This window comes from Pimephales promelas, chromosome 8 (genome assembly GCF_988280905.1).
Source record: "Pimephales promelas chromosome 8, fPimPro1.hap1.1, whole genome shotgun sequence".
Taxonomy (NCBI): Eukaryota; Metazoa; Chordata; class Actinopteri; order Cypriniformes; family Leuciscidae; genus Pimephales; species Pimephales promelas.
Window position 1 is genome coordinate 21,457,529 of NC_142776.1, and position 19,996 is coordinate 21,477,524.

General features: G+C 36.4%; 1 protein-coding gene across 2 annotated transcripts in view; it reads left to right on the forward strand.

The window, feature by feature from the left end:
- The first annotated feature begins 966 nt into the window (after positions 1 to 966).
- Positions 967 to 19,996, forward strand: part of myo7ba (myosin VIIBa) — a 32,993-nt gene continuing 13,963 nt past the window's right edge. The window contains exons 1-28 of one of the 2 annotated variants that reach the window (XM_089134144.1): positions 967 to 1,078; positions 1,299 to 1,340; positions 2,303 to 2,404; positions 2,486 to 2,632; positions 4,965 to 5,149; positions 6,557 to 6,678; positions 6,770 to 6,912; positions 7,027 to 7,140; positions 7,447 to 7,600; positions 7,673 to 7,749; positions 7,839 to 7,958; positions 8,568 to 8,710; positions 10,413 to 10,623; positions 10,794 to 10,929; positions 11,033 to 11,196; positions 11,379 to 11,519; positions 11,622 to 11,780; positions 15,125 to 15,214; positions 15,289 to 15,383; positions 15,471 to 15,555; positions 15,633 to 15,851; positions 15,939 to 16,148; positions 16,902 to 17,111; positions 17,234 to 17,401; positions 17,554 to 17,850; positions 18,268 to 18,425; positions 18,519 to 18,645; positions 19,074 to 19,193. In XM_089134144.1, the coding sequence (XP_088990270.1) occupies positions 1,323 to 1,340; positions 2,303 to 2,404; positions 2,486 to 2,632; positions 4,965 to 5,149; positions 6,557 to 6,678; positions 6,770 to 6,912; positions 7,027 to 7,140; positions 7,447 to 7,600; positions 7,673 to 7,749; positions 7,839 to 7,958; positions 8,568 to 8,710; positions 10,413 to 10,623; positions 10,794 to 10,929; positions 11,033 to 11,196; positions 11,379 to 11,519; positions 11,622 to 11,780; positions 15,125 to 15,214; positions 15,289 to 15,383; positions 15,471 to 15,555; positions 15,633 to 15,851; positions 15,939 to 16,148; positions 16,902 to 17,111; positions 17,234 to 17,401; positions 17,554 to 17,850; positions 18,268 to 18,425; positions 18,519 to 18,645; positions 19,074 to 19,193 (3,915 nt within the window). In that variant the 5' untranslated portion in view covers positions 967 to 1,078; positions 1,299 to 1,322. The remainder of the gene's footprint in view (positions 1,079 to 1,298; positions 1,341 to 2,302; positions 2,405 to 2,485; positions 2,633 to 4,964; positions 5,150 to 6,556; positions 6,679 to 6,769; positions 6,913 to 7,026; positions 7,141 to 7,446; positions 7,601 to 7,672; positions 7,750 to 7,838; positions 7,959 to 8,567; positions 8,711 to 10,412; positions 10,624 to 10,793; positions 10,930 to 11,032; positions 11,197 to 11,378; positions 11,520 to 11,621; positions 11,781 to 15,124; positions 15,215 to 15,288; positions 15,384 to 15,470; positions 15,556 to 15,632; positions 15,852 to 15,938; positions 16,149 to 16,901; positions 17,112 to 17,233; positions 17,402 to 17,553; positions 17,851 to 18,267; positions 18,426 to 18,518; positions 18,646 to 19,073; positions 19,194 to 19,996) is intronic. The other variant, XM_039691511.2, reaches the window with a different exon arrangement.

The window sequence follows — 19,996 nt, forward strand, 5'->3', positions numbered from 1 at the left end:
CCTTTACCAAGTTTCGTACCATTCCGTAAAATTTCCAGTAAAAAATGGCCGAAGAGCACCAGAGGGTTAACTTGAGCGAACCGGTCACACTTTATAATTAGGTGTCTTTAGCTACTATGTTCTTGCATTTAAATAAAAACATGTTAAGTACGATGTAGTTAATGTGTGTTCATATTGAATTGCATTACTTCTGCTGCTATTGAGATGAGATTGGATATGGATGAGATTATGATTAGGTTTAAGGGTGGGGTAAGGTGTAACTGCTTTATTTACACGCCACAGGTATTATTTAAAAAAAAGGTGCAATGTAAAGACATACATTCAATAACTGCATTGTTCCAAATGATTCATTTAAATGTTATATATTTAAAGACACTGAACATAATGTGGGACTAGAGAACCTGTTTAAAAAAACGGCCTTTTTCTTGAAAACACACCACATGAACAATCACATTCAATTCTTGCAATGGGGTTTAGTATTGCTCGATAGAAATGACTTTCCAGAATGGCTCCACCCGAAGTAACTATGACACTATGCTGTTTACAACTTGATTGCCCTCTTATGATCAGAGCCTAGCCATCCATATGCCTTCACATGGGTCCAAAGGTCCAGCACTTCACTCTTACGGAAAAAGCATTATGTAAAAAGTTACGGATGAATGACATATTGTTTACTTTTTTATGTCTTTATTTTGTTTAGCATTCTGTAGATTTATATTTACATGGTATGTGCAGGTTCACATTGTCTTTCTGTTGAGTTTTGATGTAAGCTTTCATCATACAAGACACTTTGTGTTGAAGCTTTGTTTTCTTAATTGATCTCATGATTGTATTTTTTTTTTTTTTTTTTTTGTCATTGTTCAAGATTTATGATATGGAGGGCAGAGCATTCTTGTATCTATCATTATGGATGCGTTAGTCAGGGAGCAAAGTCAAAGTATCATAAACCCCTGTTGTCTCCCAGCAGGCACCTGAGGACATTTCTTTCGAAACACTTGCCACTGGGGATCTGTTCTGATTTCAAAGAAGAGAAACAGAAAATACTTCTTGATCAGGAGGCTTTACAAAATATCCACAGGTAAAAGTAGCTCGCATTTGATTTGTTATGGTTAATGTTCTAAAAGTGATGGTTTGGTTTTGTTATTTTGTATAGATGGACGAGACTAACGTTATATTATATGATTCAGGGAATGTGTACGTGTATTTTAGACGCCATTTTGTCTTTTTTTCATGAGCCCCTCTTATTAATTTAACCTGGAAATAATTGATTATAAATTTCTCTTTGCTTTAATATTCAGGCTGGGGGACAGAAGCACTCAGGCATGGTGGTTTTAAGGAAGGTAAATTGTTTAATGTATATGCTGAGAATACTGTGACATATCCAATGTTAATACAAATGAATAAACACAATTTCGTTCTGTAAATATACTTCATGGCGTAAAGTCAGTCACACAGGTTTTTATTTTTTAACATTAAAACCAAAAAAATAAATAATGTCTCTCTTAAACTCTATTCGGAATATTATGGCACAGATTTATGCAATTTGATTGTATACCCTTAATTTAATAGTTTTATATAAAAAAAAATTACTGTGCACCCTCTATTTTAAGGAAGAACATTTATTTATTTATGATACATTATTCATTCACAAAGAAAATTGGTGTCCTTATAGGTTGGAGTTTTCTTAATTTTTTTTTTTTTAATTAAGGCATGATTTTTTATTCATCTTTTTAGTGAACAACATGGATTTTAGCATGGATGTGTTCGATTATGCTAAGAACTATATATATAATATATATATAAAAGTACTATATAACTATATATAAAAGTTTGTGTTTACGTAATATATGTGGGTGCATATATAAATACACACACATGCTTGTATATATTTAAGAAATATTTTAATGTATATAGATTTATATATAATTTATATTATAAATATTATATAAATAATTTTTTTTTTCTTAAACATACATGCATGTGGGTGTATTTATATATATATATATATATATATATATATATATATATATATATATATATATAAAATAATTATACACAGTGCACCCACATATATAATGTAAACAGAAACTTTTATTCTGGATGCAATTAATCACGATTAATCGTTTGACAGACCATATATATGTATTATGTATTATATATGTATATATAAATGTATATATAAATGTATTACCATGTTCAAAAAGCTGGAATGCAATTAAGTGAATCATTTTCAGTTAATTTAAGATGTTTTCTTAATGTTTAATTAATATTTAATTTTTAAAACATTGATCAACCACTTTAGGGAGACTATGTGTGGGTGGACTGCAGTGATGGGGTGCAAATCGGAGCTGAAGTCAGACTGTCAGACACTGGGCAACTTCAGCTCATCGACGATGAGGGAAAGGTAAGATCTTTCTGCTGATGCTAACAGCTGCTCTTGACTCTCTAGAAGTGTAGCTGATGTCTGCTTTGGCATGGTTTCCAGGAGCACAAGATTCAGAAGGATAACTCTCTGAAGCCCATGCATCCCACATCGGTGAAAGGTGTGGATGATATGATACGGCTGGGTGACCTAAATGAGGCTGGACTGTTACGGAACCTTCTAGTGCGCTACAAAGAAGGATCCATCTATGTGAGTTCTTAAACGCCACATTTTATTTATTATTATTATTAATAAATTGTTAACATAAAAATATTAATTAAATTGCTTTCAACATCCATCAACCCAAAATAGCCAGAATAGGGATTGAATTTTTCACTTAACTTCAGTTCATTCACCAGCTGTTCTTTGCCCTTCCTGTTTAATAACAAGATCGTTTCCATAGTTCCAGGTTTGATGAGCTGATCATATTGTTTTACAACATTGACAGACCCATTATATAGTAAAAAATCTGACCTACTTTACAGTTTATAGCACTAAGCAGTTACATACTGTTGAGCGTGTGTATTATTCTTCCAACTGCAAACAATTTCAGACTTTCATCACATGTACCTTTTATAATCTTTCTACAGTTTTTTACACTTACTTTGCTACTATTTTCAGAGCATTGATGTCATTTTTCAAAACTCTAGACACAAAACTCAAAACCTTTATCACTTGTAACACAGGCTGTCTAATGTTCAAAACATTGCATTGTGCATTCACATCTTTAAAGAAATCTTGCACAATCATTGGTTCAAAAAACAAATTTACTGGGAAATACCATTGAAACATAACTATAGATCACACACACACAAAAGCAACCGATAGTTTCACTGAGTCCGTACAATCATTAAATATTGTAGACTAAAATAGGTGATCCAGGTTTCATTATGGTACAACATGTACAGTAAATACATCTCTGTAAAAGTACTGCAGTAGTACAGAGAATAAAGACATACTGTAGTGGAATCATTGATAAGTTAATAAGTTTGTAATATTGATAAGTTTGTAATATTGATGCAAAACACTACAGTACAATCACAACAGAGGTCTATTGGAATCAAAGCACAAATATAAAATATTACAGCAGGCTAGGCTACATCCATGGATATTATAGTCTAATTGGTTTATGCTCCATGCTAATTGGTGACAATGAATCTCGTTATCTTAAAACTTTCACAATTTACTCTAAACATGGAAGATTATGTGTCTGTTTCCATACAACTAACTATGCAACAGTTACTTATCATTTTGAGCAGTTGTATCAATTAATTGTTGGATCATTGTAAGGAAATGAATAGACACTCATTTGAAATGTAATGTGTGAATTTCCTTTTGAAACAGTACTTTGATGTTAAAGGGATAGTTCACTTTGAAATTAATTTTTGATATGTTTTAGCTTACCTCAACGGCATCCAAGATGTAGGTGTCTTTGTTTCCACAGTATTTTCAATTTTGACATTTTTCAGTCAAACCGTTGTTGTCTATCAGTCATACACTGGAGGCTAAGGGGGTCCACCAAAAAACATGCACAAAGAAGTCAAAATTAAACATGATTTAATGACTCGTATATGTAAGTACACATTGATGGCCTAAGACACGAAACGAGCGTTTTTTTTTTTTGTGAGAAAACGAACAGTATTTATATAGTTTTTACCTCGTGTAATCACAGTGATCTGAATCAGTTGTGCAATGTCCAATTGAACCGAACTGAATCAGTTCAATGTTACGCCGGAAGTGATCGCTTGCGTGTGACGCCACTCAATATTTACACGGAGATTTCGGAAGTTTTACCTTTTACTAAACATATTTAGATAAACCGAAATCGTCTTCCATTGCAGTTTCCCGTATATCTAAATATGTTTAGTGAAAGGTAAAACTTCCGAAATCTCTGTATAAACAAAGAGTGACGTAGGCGCGCAAGCGATCACTTCCAGCGCATGCGCAGACCGAAGCGCCCGTGCCGTCAGATCATTTTGTCATGGCTATGATTACAAGAGGTAAAAACGATATAAATACTGTTCGTTTTCTCACAAAAACCGCTCGTTTCGTGTCTTAGGCCATCAATGTGTACTTACATTTGCGAGTCATTAAATCTTGTTTAATTTGGACTTCTCTGTGCATGCTCTTTGGTGGACCCCCTTAGCCTCCAGTGTATGGCTGATAGACAACAACGGTTTGACTAAAAAATGTCAAAATTGAAAATACTGTGGAAACAAAGACACCTACATCTTGGATGCCCTTGAGGTAAGCTAAAACATATCAAAGATTAATTTCAAAGCGAACTATCCCTTTAAGTTGTGTCATATTGAACAGGTGATTTTTGTCGAATGAACAAATGATCTCAGTTTTGTGTGTATTGTATCCAAGCAATTGAGAAAAGGGTTTGAGTTTTGAAAAATTAGCATTTTGATCATTGGTTGTGAGTTTGAGTTGTGAAAAATGATATTAAGGTTCTGAAAATAGGAACAAAGTGATTATAAAAAAACTGTAAAAGCAAAACAAAACATATTTTGTTTGTTTGTTTGGTTTGATTTGACAGACATACACAGGGTCGATTCTGGTGGCAGTGAACCCTTACCAGCTGCTGCCAATCTACACTCCGGAGCAGGTGGAGCAGTACGCGGACCGGCGTTTGGGTGATCTCCCCCCGCACGTCTTCGCCATCGCAGACAGCTGCTTCTTCAACATGCGCCGGAACCGCAAAGACCAGTGCTGCATCATTAGGTCATTCAGGCATTCATACTTGGGTGAAACTGACATTTTGTAGCACAGGTTAAAACTTTTTGGTTTTATAGAAAAATTTGTCTCTATTTACGAATGTTTTTACAAACCCATCTGATCTTCTTTCACAAATGTTTTTTGTTGTTGTTATTGTTTAGATATTCTGGCCAATCTTTTCTATATGAAGATAGTATCTCTAAAAATGACAGAAAAAAGCACTATTATAATTATCATAAAAATGGGGCAACAGCTACAGTATATTCTTTGCCCTTAATGTAAACACTTAGATGCTATTTATACGTAAAAAGAGGCATATACTAATTACACCCCAGTTTATTATAGTATATTTAAAATAGAATGCAATAATAACAACATATTCAGTGTATATAATTATATTTATTAAAATCATAAATGGTTGCTGTTTTATTGGGACATTACTTGTCCCTACCCCTAAAGTCGCCTCCTTCGCTTACCCCTGACCCTTTCTGTTAAACAGTTTATCCCCACTATTAAAAACTCATTTGGCACTTTATTTTCACTTTTTTCCCCTAACTTTTATTTTAAACAAATGTCTCTCTGAGCTGATATGCAATGTGAAAAGATTGAGTTTGAAAAAAACAATGCAGATTTGAACTTTGAACCAGTGGGATTTCTTTTGTAGTTTTGTCTGGCGTTTTTTAGGTCATTAGTGAATAATGACCTAAATGTCTTTCTCTTATTAACATTTTAACCAATTTTAAAGGGATACTCCACTTTTTTTTTTTTTTTGGAAATAGGCTCATTTTACAACTCCCCCAGAGTTATACAGTTGAGTGTCACCGTTTTTGAATCCATTCAGCCGATTTTCTGATATTTAGAAGAATATTAGTAACCTGACAGTTTCTGGTCTCATTGACTTCCATAGTATATTTTTTTTCCTACTATGGAAGTCAATGGGACCAGAAACTGTCTGGTTACTGATATTCTTCTAAATATGAGAAAATAAATGGTTTAACACAACGGTTTAACTCTGGGGGAGTGATAAAATGAGCCTATTTCCAAAAAAGTGGAGTATCCCTTTAAGACACTTTTAAGGTGCTTTATATTGCATTTTTGAGCTTGACTGCCCCAGTCCCCAATAATTTCATTATACTGAAAAAAAAGTGTCCTGGATGTTCTTAAAAAAAGTACCTTTTGAAGGGTTTGAAACTAGACAAGAACGAGTAAATTGACACAGTATTCGTTTTAGAGTTATCTATTAAAATTCATCGCAATATTACTGTAAATGGCAGGTTTTATGTGCCAGCTGTGCAAACACCCAGAACAAACTGGGCCTGTATGTTGACAAAAAGTCGGACAGACTCCAACAGCTGTCTTGCATTCTGTTGTTTGATGTGTTCTGAGAGCATCTGTATGTGTTATGTTTGTCAGTGGGGAGTCTGGAGCAGGAAAAACAGAGAGTACCAAACTCATGCTGCAGTTTCTTGCGGCAGTTAGTGGGCAGCGCTCCTGGATTGAGCAGCAGATTCTAGAAGCAAACCCTATCTTGGAAGGTAAAGTGACTTATTGGATGCTCCTGCATCACTCAACTGTATAGTTCATCGGGTAAGCATTTCAGTATTAAAAACAATTCTTATTTTGTAGCCTTTGGTAATGCAAAGACCATCCGCAATGACAATTCCAGTCGCTTTGGAAAATACGTTGACATCCACTTCACTAAAAGTGGAGCAATTGAGGGCGCCCGCATTGAACAGTACCTACTCGAGAAATCACGTGTTTGTCGACAGGTAAACCACCCTGAGAATTAGATTGTGTAATCTGTTGAAAAATATTTAAGATAAAGCAGATGAAATTTAGAACTGCTTGTTTGCCCAATAAAAAATAGTTTATTTTTGGTGCAGGCCCCACAAGAGAGAAACTACCACATTTTTTACTGCATGCTCTTGGGAATGGCTCCTGACCAAAAGAAGATCCTGTCTTTGGGAAACGCTTCGGAATACAACTATCTCACCATGGTATTGCTCATAATAAACTCTATATCTTGAATTCTCTCTTTTCATATGCATTTAGATATATTTTGTCAAAGTCATTCTGGATCGAGAAGAATGATGTGACATTAAAGTTTTACATTAAAGAAAAAGAATTTCTTCTTTAGAACACAATAGATGATTTAATGAAGTTTGGACCCTCAATGCTCTTTTGTGTTCCTCAGAAGAAATTAAGTCATATAGGTTTGGAACGACATTAGGGTGAATTAATGAAACCATTTTAGTTTTTGGATGAACTATACCTTTACATTAAACATGATTATGTTGGATTAGGGTCAGTGCACTACATGCGAAGGACGGGATGATATTAAAGAGTTCGCAAGCTTCCGTTCAGCAATGAAGATCCTAACGTTCACAGAGAATGACTCATGGGAAATTAACAAGCTTCTGGCTGCCATCCTACACTTGGGGAATGTAGACTTTGAAGGTAAGGAGTAATTAAGAGCCAATGTAAGAGGAAATGCTTATTTGATATTTATTTGCATTTTCAATTTTCAAGACACCATTATGAACAACATGGAGGGCTGCGATATTCTTTCCTCTGAACATTTCAAAATGGCTGCACAATTATTAGAGGTAATTGGAGACCAAATTTGAAACCAATTTTGTCTTTGAGTAGCACACTCAAGCCCATAGATCTGTTTTTTGGGGGGGGGGTTTTGCAGGTGGCTCCAGATGCCCTGGATGTGAGCTTGACACGACGCTCTTTGATGACCAACAGAGAGAGTGTGTCTAAACCTCTGACTTTAACACAAGCAATGGATGGCAGAGACGCCTTTGTAAAGGTTGTGCAAGTACTGAATATACAAAACAAAATAAAAATGGGCCAAGCCAAAAATGGTAAAATATTAAGTGGTAAATTTAATGATCGTAAGCAAATACGGTTAATGGCTTCAAACAGTTCATAAGTAATTGAAAAATGTCTCCCAGTTCATTTTCATTGACTGTTCGCTATAGGGTTCAAATCTGGACTCTGACTATAGGCCAAAACATGAGCCTTGGTTGTCTTTGCAATTTGGGTAGGAGAATTGTCTTATTCAAAAATTCACTTTGGTAAAGATGCATTTAATTATTATATTTACCAGCATATTTTTGAAGACATTGCTCTGGAGCTTCACCATGCAACTCGTATTTCATTGTGATTCATCACTCCACACAGAACTTACCATATTCTGCCAAAAACTTAATTCTGTTTTACTAAAACAGCAATGGCTTTTTAAGTAGTGAATTTGCTTACATTTTGACCAATTTCCTGACCAATAATTATTGGTTAAGACAATTAAAAGCTTAGTGTTCATCCAATTTGGGCTTGCCCCCATCCCAAATGCATAGGCTTCATTGTTTGATGTCTAATATACTCCAATACAGAGCTGTCATCTTCTATCTCTGTGCAGGCCATCTATGGAAGATTGTTTGTGTGGATTGTGACGAAAATCAACAGTGCCATTTTCAAACCACCTCCTGATGACCCCAAACACCTCCGACTTTCTATTGGTTTGTTGGACATTTTCGGCTTCGAAAACTTCAAAAACAACAGGTTTGTAATATCAATTTTTTGGGTGTGTCTTTGTGTATGTTTTCTGATTTATGTATTGTTGCATGTGTTGTCTTTGTCTTCTGAATGGACCAAGAGTCTGTAAATTTATTTATTTATTTATTTATTTATTTATTTATTTAAAAGGGACAATGCATATTGATAAACATTTCAGTAATGTAAATATGCCAGAATTAGCCCCAGGGCTACTTTCCATCTGCAGTCCCCCGTCAGGTCATCACAAAACAACACATAACAAGACTAACATTCAAGTTTAAATAGAATACTACACGGTTTGAAGAACACCTTAAAAATCAGTTACAATTACAAAAGACACCACTGTTTTCAGACAAATTACACATATACAGTAAAGTGCTATTCTATGTATACATGCTGGAGTTACAATAAATACTAAATCTGGTTTAATATACATACAAATGCTTACACGATACTACAGTGTTCTTTATTCATATACCTCGATTTTAAAGGAGGAAAAAAAAAAAAAAAAAAAACAAGGAAAGGAAAATTGTTTAATGGTCACAATTTTGATGCATCTTTAGCCATTGTTTAAGTTGATTCTTAAATCTGGGAAATGTCGGACATTCTCTAATGACAAGTGGTAATTTGTTCCAAATCTCTGACCCCTTAATTGACAGCACATATTGTCCAAATGTAGTACGCCTGTACGGCACCACACAATCACCCCTGATGGAAGCCCTGGTGACACTTCTTCCCTCTCCCTGTTTTTTTAGTGTAATATATTCGCTCAGAGGGGGTGGGGCAAGTCCGTGCAGGATCTTATAAACAGCACAGGCATATTTAAGCTTTAGAAAATTTTCAAAACTTAGTAGGTTATATTTCTGTAATATTAAGCAGTGGTGATGTGAAAACGGTTTTCTGTCAAATATTTTTAAAGCTCTTTTAAAAAGTGAGTCAATTGGTTTAAGCGTTGTGGCATTTGTGAGTGACCAATTTACAAAACAATATTCAATGTGCGAAAAAATCATAGAATGAAGAAACATTCTGGCTGCTTTACAAGATAGTGATGGTCTGATGTATTTGAAGTTTGCAAGATTAAATTTAACACTTTTCGAAATAAAGGTTGATGATGATGATAAATATGTTGCAATGTAAATACATGAGGTCTCTCATGTTATTACAAAACCGTATGGCTTTCTGTCTTCTCTGGAACACAAAAGATGATTTTTTTGAAGAATGTCCTGGCCACTCTTACCCTTTTAATTAAAATGAATGGAGACCAAAACACATACATCTATACTATATATATATATATATATATATATATATATAAGCAGTCCACACAACGTATGTGCTATAGGCCAAGTCTTCTGATAGTTCTGTGATGAATAGACTGAAATATAAATTTTCGTTTGCTGAGAACTCCTATTGCTATTGACGCTCAACCAGAGCCACTATAATTGATTTTAGGGCTCTATCGAAAGGCAAATTTCTGTAAATAATGTAGCACAAGAGGCCACTTTTATAATGCTTTTATATTCATTTTCACTATATGGAAAAGAGCGACCAGGATATTCTTCAGAAATTCCTCTTTTGTGTCCCATTGAAAAATGAAAGGAAGTCTTACAGGTTTTGGAACAACATGAGGGTGAGTAAATGATCACAAATTTTTATTTTATTTTTATTTTGATGTAAACTGTCTTAATTCTCTCTGTGATTCCTACAGCTTTGAACAGCTCTGCATCAATTATGCCAACGAGCAGCTTCAGCAGTTCTTTGTGAAGCACATCTTCAAGCTTGAACAACAGGAATATGCTCGTGAAGACATAGTCTGGAAGAACATTGATTTTAATGACAACCAGAACACGCTTGATGTGCTCGCCATAAAGCCTCTCAACATCCTCGCTCTTATTGATGAAGAAAGTCACTTCCCTAAGGTTATAAAATATTTTTGCTTTTATTTACAACATTGGCTTTCCTTTGATTATTTTTTTTATCTTTGTGTATGTATTGTTATCTCAAAACCACATCTGTAATCACAATCTGTAGTGGAGTAGTTATATTAGTTATTATGTACACAATTATGAACAGTTCTAATTTTTTCCAGGGCACTGATGCTACCATGCTCAACAAAATGAATGCAGTTCATGGGAAGGGTGATATCTACATGTCCCCCAAAAATAATCACGACACACAGTTTGGAATCCGCCATTTTGCTGGAGTTGTCTACTATGACTCCAAAGGTAATACATCAAAATTCCTCACAAAGTACTTTCCCATTAGTGTGTTTGGCTTTAAAAGGATCTAAAAATGGAAAATCTTTTATGAAATTTGCTGTGAATATAGGTTTCCTTGAGAAGAACAGAGATACACTGAGTAGTGATGTCATCCAGTTGATGCAAACATCATCCAATAAGCTCCTCAAACAGATATTCCACAGTGAGCTCAGCACCACTGAGGCGAAAACTACCACCAACCACACTATTGTCACCCCAAAAAACTCACTGCGGGTAAGTTAGCACCAGCTAAAGGCTATAAAGGCTATACACAACCGCTGTGCACTGTAAGAAACAATACATAGACTAAAGTTTGTGACACCCTAAATGTAATCATTGAGCATTTTACTTCAAAGTCACTCTTCTACAATGATAAAAGGTGATAAAATGATTTTCATGTGCCTTCCCATCTTTAGCAAACAACAGACTCAAAGAAGCGAGTGCCTACATTAAGTGGTCAATTTCGGCAGTCGCTTGACTCTTTAATGAAGGCTCTAACTGGGTGTCAGCCATTCTTCATCCGCTGTATTAAACCCAATGATTTCAAGAGGCCTATGGTAGGTTGTTCATCCATTTCTCCATCCTCTCTCAATGTACATGAACTGACTTTTTTCTCAATGGCCCACATTTCCAATATTTTATTATTTCCATTATTTCAGCTCTTTGACAGGGAACTTTGTATCCGTCAACTTCGTTACTCTGGGATGATGGAGACTATCCGCATCAGGAAAGCCGGCTACCCCATCCGCCACACATTTGATGAGTTTCTGGAGCGCTACCGTGTGCTGCTTAGATCCACTGTTTGTGACCCCAAAACTGTGAGAGATTCTTTAAACTATGAAGATTATGATGATTTTGTGTTGTGTTGCAGTTGTTTCTGTAACATACATTGGCACAGTTTTTGAAGGTTCTGGAAGTGATTTTAGCCATTTTGCTAAATTTAACATAGTTTGCCCCTGAATTAAACTGGCCACATGAGTGGCTACCATTCACCCACCAAACCCTGCCCCCACAGAGACATGTCAGCCAACCTGATGTCAACAAACACTAATATATAAAGGGCAGAGAGGCAACGAGCTCTGTATTTTGTTGTTGTTGTTGTTTGGTTCAGGGCTCATTTCTGGGATCTCCTTCCAATATTAAAGGGTTAGTTCACCCAAAAATGAAAATTAAGTCTTTAATTACTCACCCCCATGCTGTACCAACCCCGTAAGACCTTTGTTCGTCTTCGGAACTCAAATGAAGATATTTTTCATTAAATTTTAGAGCTGAATCACTTCTACATAGGCTGCCTGAGGGATTGAAACTTGACGGCCCAGAAAGTCAATGAAGAAAATGTTTAAATATTCTATTCCACGAAAAAACAAACAAAAATAACGACTTTATTCGACAATAGCCGCCAAGTAGTTACAGGAACTTAGTTATAGGAACTGTCCACTTCTAAACAGTTCTAAGAACTACTCTCCCCCAAACTCGGTTTTGCTGCTTGCGTTCGCACTGGCCAAGTGGCTATAGTAACTGGTAGGACGCAAGCACGGCGACGGTCTTACAACAAACCAGCATGGAGGAGGCTATTGCAATGTTCCTGGTTCCTGTTCTGCCTTGCCGGGACCTTAATAACTGAGAACGAACGGCGGCGTTTAAAGATTCTGTACGCCGTTTAAGTTCTGTACAGAGAAACACAGAAGACGAAGGCTCCAGCGTAATATGATATTAAGTAATATGATGGAAGAAGATAAAAGAGCAGAGCGCAGGAGGCAAACAAAACGACAGGTAAGTTTAGCTATTAGTAGCAATCAGCTGGTTGAATGCGTTATGTTTGTCTTAATCCTCGTTGTAATGTTTTGCAAAAACACAGCGTATGGCAGACAGCGCGCTACAAGTTCCCTGTTGTCAGTGGGCATGACGTATAAGTTGAACCAATCAACGTAGACCTAGGGAAAGGGAACTGAAAAAGTCCTCGCTCTAGGTACTGAAAGAATTATAGGAACTACGGTCTGAGGAACTAAAAAATCCCCAATTTAGTCCGGTCGGAACACGAGAAAAAAAGGGTTATAGAAACGTTAGGTTCTAGGAACTGCAAAAGTCCCTCCGGTCGGAAAGCGGCTTATTTCTTTTCTTCCTTGTAGGCCTGAGATGAGAGTTCAAGAGATTTCCACGACACATGCACGAGAATTGCGATCTCTTTCAACTACTTCAGTTCTAGCGTATGTGTCGTGGAAATTTCTTGAACTCTCGTCTCAGGCCTACAAGGAAGAAATGGAGTAGTCGAATAAAGTCATTATTTTTGGGTAACACTTTATTTTACGACCCGCAAACAACTGTGTAAGTACACCGAAATTACGGTGTACTTTTCTGTAATTATAGTGTACTTCCGTGTAAGTATAAGGGAACAATATGTTAAGTTTGGGGTAATAAACAAGCAGATATACAACCTGCAAATAACTTCGTAAGTAGGCTACACTGAAATTACGGTGTATATTTCTGTAATTATGGTGTACTTCAGTGTTGGTAAAAGGGAGCAATATGTTAAGTTTGGGGTAAGGGGGTAACAAGCAGATGTACAAGCAAATTATTTAATTAGTTAAAAAATAACAGGTACCTATTCTGTTAATATATTCCAGGCAAAGTTTGTACGTCTGTTTTTTATAAAATGTATCACATTTCTGGCAAAACATGTTCAGGATAATTTTGACATCTGTGGGTTGAAAATTAAACATATATATATATATATAAATGTATTGGCTTTTCTTACTAGATGACTAGAAAAGTCAAAATAATTTGTTTCTGCTATGATTTTAATTTAGACCGTAACATGTGGTAATTAGTACTTACCTTATCCCATTGAATTGCAATGACACTTAAATGTCAGGGCAAATATACTGTGTAATTAAAACGTTTTTTTTTTCTTTTTCTTGATAACAGTACCTTTCTCTCTAATTACAGTGCAAAAAGTGTTGTTTCGTTTTGCTACATAGTAAGTAGCGTTTGTTACCCCCTTGTTCTGCGTAGTTACAGGGCAAGTGTAACTCCTTCGGGCTGTAAATTAAAGTGGTGCTTGTTACCCCTTTATTACCCCAAACTTAAAATATTGTTCCCTTATACTTACGGAAGTACACTATAATTACAGAAACATACACCGTAATTTCGGTGTACTACACAGTTGTTTGCGGGTCGTAAAATAAAGTGTTACCTATTTTTGTTTGTTTGTTGCACAAAAAGTATTATCGTCGCTTGATAAACTTATACTTGAGCCACTGTTGTCACATGAAATATTCAAACATTTGGTAACACTTTATTTCGATAGTCCACTGTAGACATTTTACTAACTTTTCAACTACATGTCAACTAACTGTCATTAGAGGATTAGTAGATTGTCAGCTTAATATCTGCTAACACTTTATTTTGTTGGTCCCCCAACAGACATTCAACTGACTATAAGTAACTTGGCGACTACAAGTAAACTTATTCTCCTAACCCGAACCCTAACACCTAACCATAACCTAACAGTCTACTGACAGTCTACTATAATATACTACTACTCTAATGAGAGTTAGTTGACGTGTAGTTGAAAAGTTACTTATAATTAGTAGAACGTCTAAAGTGACTATCGAAATAAAGTGTAACCAAACATTTTCTTCATTGATTTTCTGGGCCGTCAAGTTTCAATCCTTTAGGCAGCCCATGTAGTAGTGATCCACCTCTCAAATTTAATCAGAAATATCTTCATTTGTGTTCCGAAGATGAACAAAGGTCTCACGGGGTTGGTACAGCATGGGGGTGAGTAATTAATGACACAATTTTCATTTTTGGATGAACTAACCCTTTAAGTGTATTTTATGTGGTGTTTCAAAATAAAGGTTAGTTCACCCAAAAATGTAAATTATAGCATTAATTACTTACCCTAATTTCTTGGAGCATGTTTAAAAGTGTGCCAATGTTTTTTTGCTAAAAGACAAAATACTTTTGTATTAAATATTTATCCTTAAAATAATAAGCCGAAATAAATTGCTGTGTTGCTTCTCAAGCAAATTGATCTTGATTCAAGAATTTTTAGATGGGAATTTTAGATGCATTTTATATTAACAAAACAAAAAAGTATATATTTTTTTGCACCTTGGATATTAATGTTAACTAAATAATATTAACTGTAATATTAAAGGAGACTGCCAAGAAATGCTCTGAAAGCATCTGTGAGAACGTTCTGACTGAAGATGACTGGAAGATCGGCAAGACCAAAGTGTTTCTGAAGGTACTGAGGTGAATTTTACAAGTACAGCATTTCTAAAAGAGATGAATTCTAATAAAGTGCTTATTTTGCATCAGGATTTCCATGATACTGTTTTGGAACTGGCACGAGACAAGGCTCTTAATGAAAAGGCACTTATTATTCAGAAAGTCCTGAGAGGTTACAAATACAGGTAGAAGATAATCTCCTGTGTCTGTTGAGATTTTATTTCTTTATTTTTTACGCTGGTTTACCACTCGCCATTTTTACTTTCTTGCAGGAAAGCGTTCCTGAAAAAAAGAGGAGCAGCTTTGACCATACAGAAAACCTGGCGTGGATACAAAGTCAGAAAAGTATACAGAGTGGTGAGTTGTCCTTTAACAGCAGATTGACAAGATGATAGTCATTGCTTGTACATTGAGTTTCACTTGTCTTTCTGTAGGTCCAGTTGGGTTTTGCCCGTCTGCGGGCCCAAGTGCGCTCTCGTCAGATGGCCTGGCAGTATAAACAGAAGCGACAGGCAACTCTTCTGCTTCAGAGTCAGACTCGTGGATATCTGGCGAGGAGGGAGTGGAAACGAAAGAGAGAGGCGGTGATCCTCCTGCAGGCTTACACCAGAGGAACTCTAGCCAGAAAAGCTGTCAAGAAGAAGAAGAGAGATGTAAGAAACTATGTTTAGATCACAGATTGCTTAATATCTCAAGCTACATGTCATCATCTACTGTACCTCTTTCCCTGTTGTTTGCAGGCTTTCCTCTCACTTCAGGAACGCAGGGCAGAAGAACTTGCTGTTCTAGAAAGACAGAGGAGGCTTGAAGAAGTTCTGCAGCAGAAAAGAGAAAGAGAAGCAGCTGAACAGTATGAATCCATCACTGACCAGGAACTGGTGGATGATATCTTTGGCTTCTTGCCTAGCATGGTTGGCGGACAGGAGGGCCAGGCGCCTGCGGGCTTTGAGGTGAGAGATCAAACTTCTCAAAGAAGCATGATATTAACACTATAAACTTTTAACCTACTGTAACTTTTGTAAGGTCTCAAAATAATCAACATGATCAATAGGGTTGGGTATCGTTTGAATTTGAACAATTCTGATTCTGATTCCGATTCCTTGTTTCGATTCCGGTTCCTAACGATTCTCGTTTCCGATTCTTTTAAGAGGCAGGGTCAAAAAAGTTTAGCTAACCTTGCTAACCAACGGCCTTTCTGAAGGAAATAATCCTTTCTGAAGGAAATACTCCTTCTGAAAAAATACCCTTTTGTCACAAATTTTGCATTTTGCCGAGATTTCGTTATTTTTTAGAAAAGTGAAGCCACACTTTGGATCGCCGACGTAAGGTACTCATGTTCGACTCGCGTGGTTATGCCAACACTTCCGGTAGACGCTTCTTCGTTGGTGTTGTTCAGCGGTTTCTTCTTCCGCTCGGCGGACTGTGAATATCGAAACTAGGAATCGAAATTTTAACTTTTGAACGATTCCGGGAAAAACGAAAAGTTAGTCTCGGTTCCAATCGATACTCGATTCTCGATACCCAACCCTAATGATCAATGCTTTGCTGAAATACCTGTTCTAAAAACATACTAAACAATTTTTTATTAAAAATGTAAATAAGGGAAGTTTAGGGGGTATAAAATGTCATTAGCTCAGTATAAAAACCATTATGTCTATGGAATGCCTTCATAATGATAGGAGTACCAACATGTGTGTGTTTAGGACTTGGAGGGAAAGCGGGCTGTGCTTGAGGAGGTGGATCTGGATGATGCTCCAATGATGGAGATTCCAGAGGAAGACTACGATGATTTGGACGAGTACTCCTTCTCCAAGTTTGCTTCCATGTCCTTCCAGGGAGCCGCCACACCCACACATATTCGGCAGAGAATACGTCAGCCTCTGCTCTACCATGAGGACGAGAATGATGTCCTGGTAAAGTCAATTTTGACTTGGTTTATGTTGTGTCATTTATTTTTTACACAGATTTTGTTCCGTTGACGAGTCACAATAAAAAAATGTAAAGCTTACTACTGACCTTCTCTTCTTCTCCACAGGCTTCACTAACAGTTTGGTGGATGATCTTGAGATTTATGGGTGATCTTCCCGAGCCAAAGGCTCAGGGCATCTCGAGAGGTGGACCAGCCTTTGCTGATCGCTCCGTGCAGCAGGATGTGGCCTCCAGACAGGATAGACGCCTCAGCCATATGGTGGGCCTGGACCAGGTGAGGAAACATTACATTACATATTTCACTGCTGACAAAAACAGCAGGTCTGACCAGCTGGCTGCACGAAAACAGGTTTATTATTCAATAATAAGAATACACAAGGATTCTGGACACCTGTCAACATATTTCCCTTTTCTTTTTAATTTCAGAGAATGAGAAATACGAGAAACGCTCAGAACAGGAACGTCACTACAGGTCCAGAAGAGGCTTCCCGCAACAGAAAATCTTCAACTTTCACAGACATACTGTCCCGGAACAGAAAATCTGTTCAAGACGAGGGTGTTCCAGGCCGTAAACTATCTGCTATGCCAGAGCAGGGTCCTAAAAACAGAAAGAGCTCAACTTTCACTGATATAATGTCCCGAAACAGAAAGATCTCCACAACTACTGAGGTTCTGCCACAAAACAGAAGACCCACTAGAAAACCGTCTGTTATAGCAGAAGAGGTGAGAGGCATAAATGTTGCAAATTGGTCAATGATGTAGCACTCATCTATTTTTTTGGATTGATTAAATAGACAACAAATATATTAAAATAAATATAGACTTTGTGTTAATGTCATTAGGGCTTGTAAAGTTTCAGATAACTTGACCTGTTTAAGATGAGACAAGGTTAGTTCAGGTTGTAAAATGTCATGTGGTGTGATATCCCAACCACGCACATAACTAGTAATGAATTTATAATTCTTGATTATTGTAAGAAATGCTTCTACCTTGAACATTTTTATTATTAAAAGTTTTTAGAAAGATTTTCTGAAGGTTATTTTCTTTATCACAGACACAGTTCGTCATTGCACAAACCATTCTAATAGATATGTGACACTTTGAATGGATATTCTTAACACACTAACTCTTCATTTTAAGGCAGAAGATGGCTCTGAAGTTGTCAAACAACCCACTGTGCAAACTATTAGCGAAGAAGATGAAATCAACGGAGACGGACTCACCCTGGACCGGCCAATGACATCTCTTGAAAAGTTGCATATCATTGTTGGATACGCCATTGTCAGACGTGACCTCAGGTTGTTAATTAACATTATTCATATCCATAAGTAATCTATTGCTTAGTGGTCAAATGTTTCTGCTTCTAAGCTCTTAGAATCTTGCATTGTTAGGGATGAAATCTACTGCCAGATCTGTAAGCAGCTCCAGGAGAACTCAAACCGCGGTAGCTTCTTCCGTGGCTGGATCCTCTTGTCCATCTGTTTGGGCATCTTCCCCCCTACTGAGCAATTCATTAAGGTGAATGAAGAATATTGTTCCTTAAAGGGTTAGTTCACCCAAAAATGAAAATTCTGTCAGTATTTACTCACCCTCATGTTGTTCCAAACCTCTATGTGTTTATTTGTTCTGCTGAACACAAAGGAAGATATTTGGAAGAATGTTTTAATCAAACAGATCTCATTCCCCATTGACTACCATGTATTTTTTCCTACTATGTTAGTCAATGGGGAATGAGATCTGTTTGATCCAAATATCTTCCTTTGTGTTCAGCAGAACAAATAAACACATAGAGGTTTGGAACAACATGAGGGTGAGTAAATACTGACAGAATTTTCATTTTTGGGTGAACTAACCCTTTAATAAACTTTGATTCATGGGGGGTAATAACTTAGTTCTAAACGTATTCAGTTGTGTTGAACTTGTCTCATCTGTTCTCGTCCTCACAGTACCTGCAAAGTTTTCTTCGCTTTGGTCCCGTGGGATACGCACCTTACTGCACTGAGCGACTGAGGCGCACTGTTGCCAACGGAGTGCGTGGAGAGCCTCCCAGCTGGCTGGAGCTCCAGGTGAAGACACTTATGCCTTCCTCACACAAAAAGTGATTTTTGGACTGCGCAATTTTGAAAATGGAAAAGGGACCCGTTTCTTGCTGCTATATAGATTGCAGCAGTGCATGCATGAGGTTTCCGTGCATACGTTTTTTTTTTTTTTTTTTTTACGGATATGGGTAGAGATGTCACTCACAGTAACATATAATTCTTCATCATACTGGACTACAGCAGGCGTTTTCAACCCAGGGTCTAAATGCATGTTTTGGAGTTAAAGAAAAAGAAACAAGAAACACAATTTATTTTTAGGACTTTCATTTTGCTTTCCATAAGACGTTTTTTTTTTTTTTTTCAAAAAAAAGAAAAAAAAATCATAAAATAATTGTGATGATTGTGGTGTTAATATTTTCCAGACAATATTTTCTTTACAACAGTGACAATATAACAGCCATATATTTAATTTATTGGGGAAAAAAATATGTTGTTGTTTTTATAATATGGGAAATTAGATGTTTTAGATGAAAATTTTAGGACATTTATGACAATTGGAGGTCCTTGGCATCAAAATGCTTGAAAACACCTGGGCCCGTATTTGTTCCTAGTGACAAAACTCTTAAGAAAATTCTTAGAAATGTGGGTGTTTACTCTTAAAATTCAAGAAAAAATCCTAGTAAGGAAAAAAGTAATTCAGAGAGTATCCTAAACCTTAAAAGAGGTCTTAAGGTCAAAATTGTTTGAGTACGGACGAGGACTTTGGACATTCGTACGGACGTTCCTGAAGGCTTAAGAGAGCCTTATATACACGTATATAATGTGTGTGT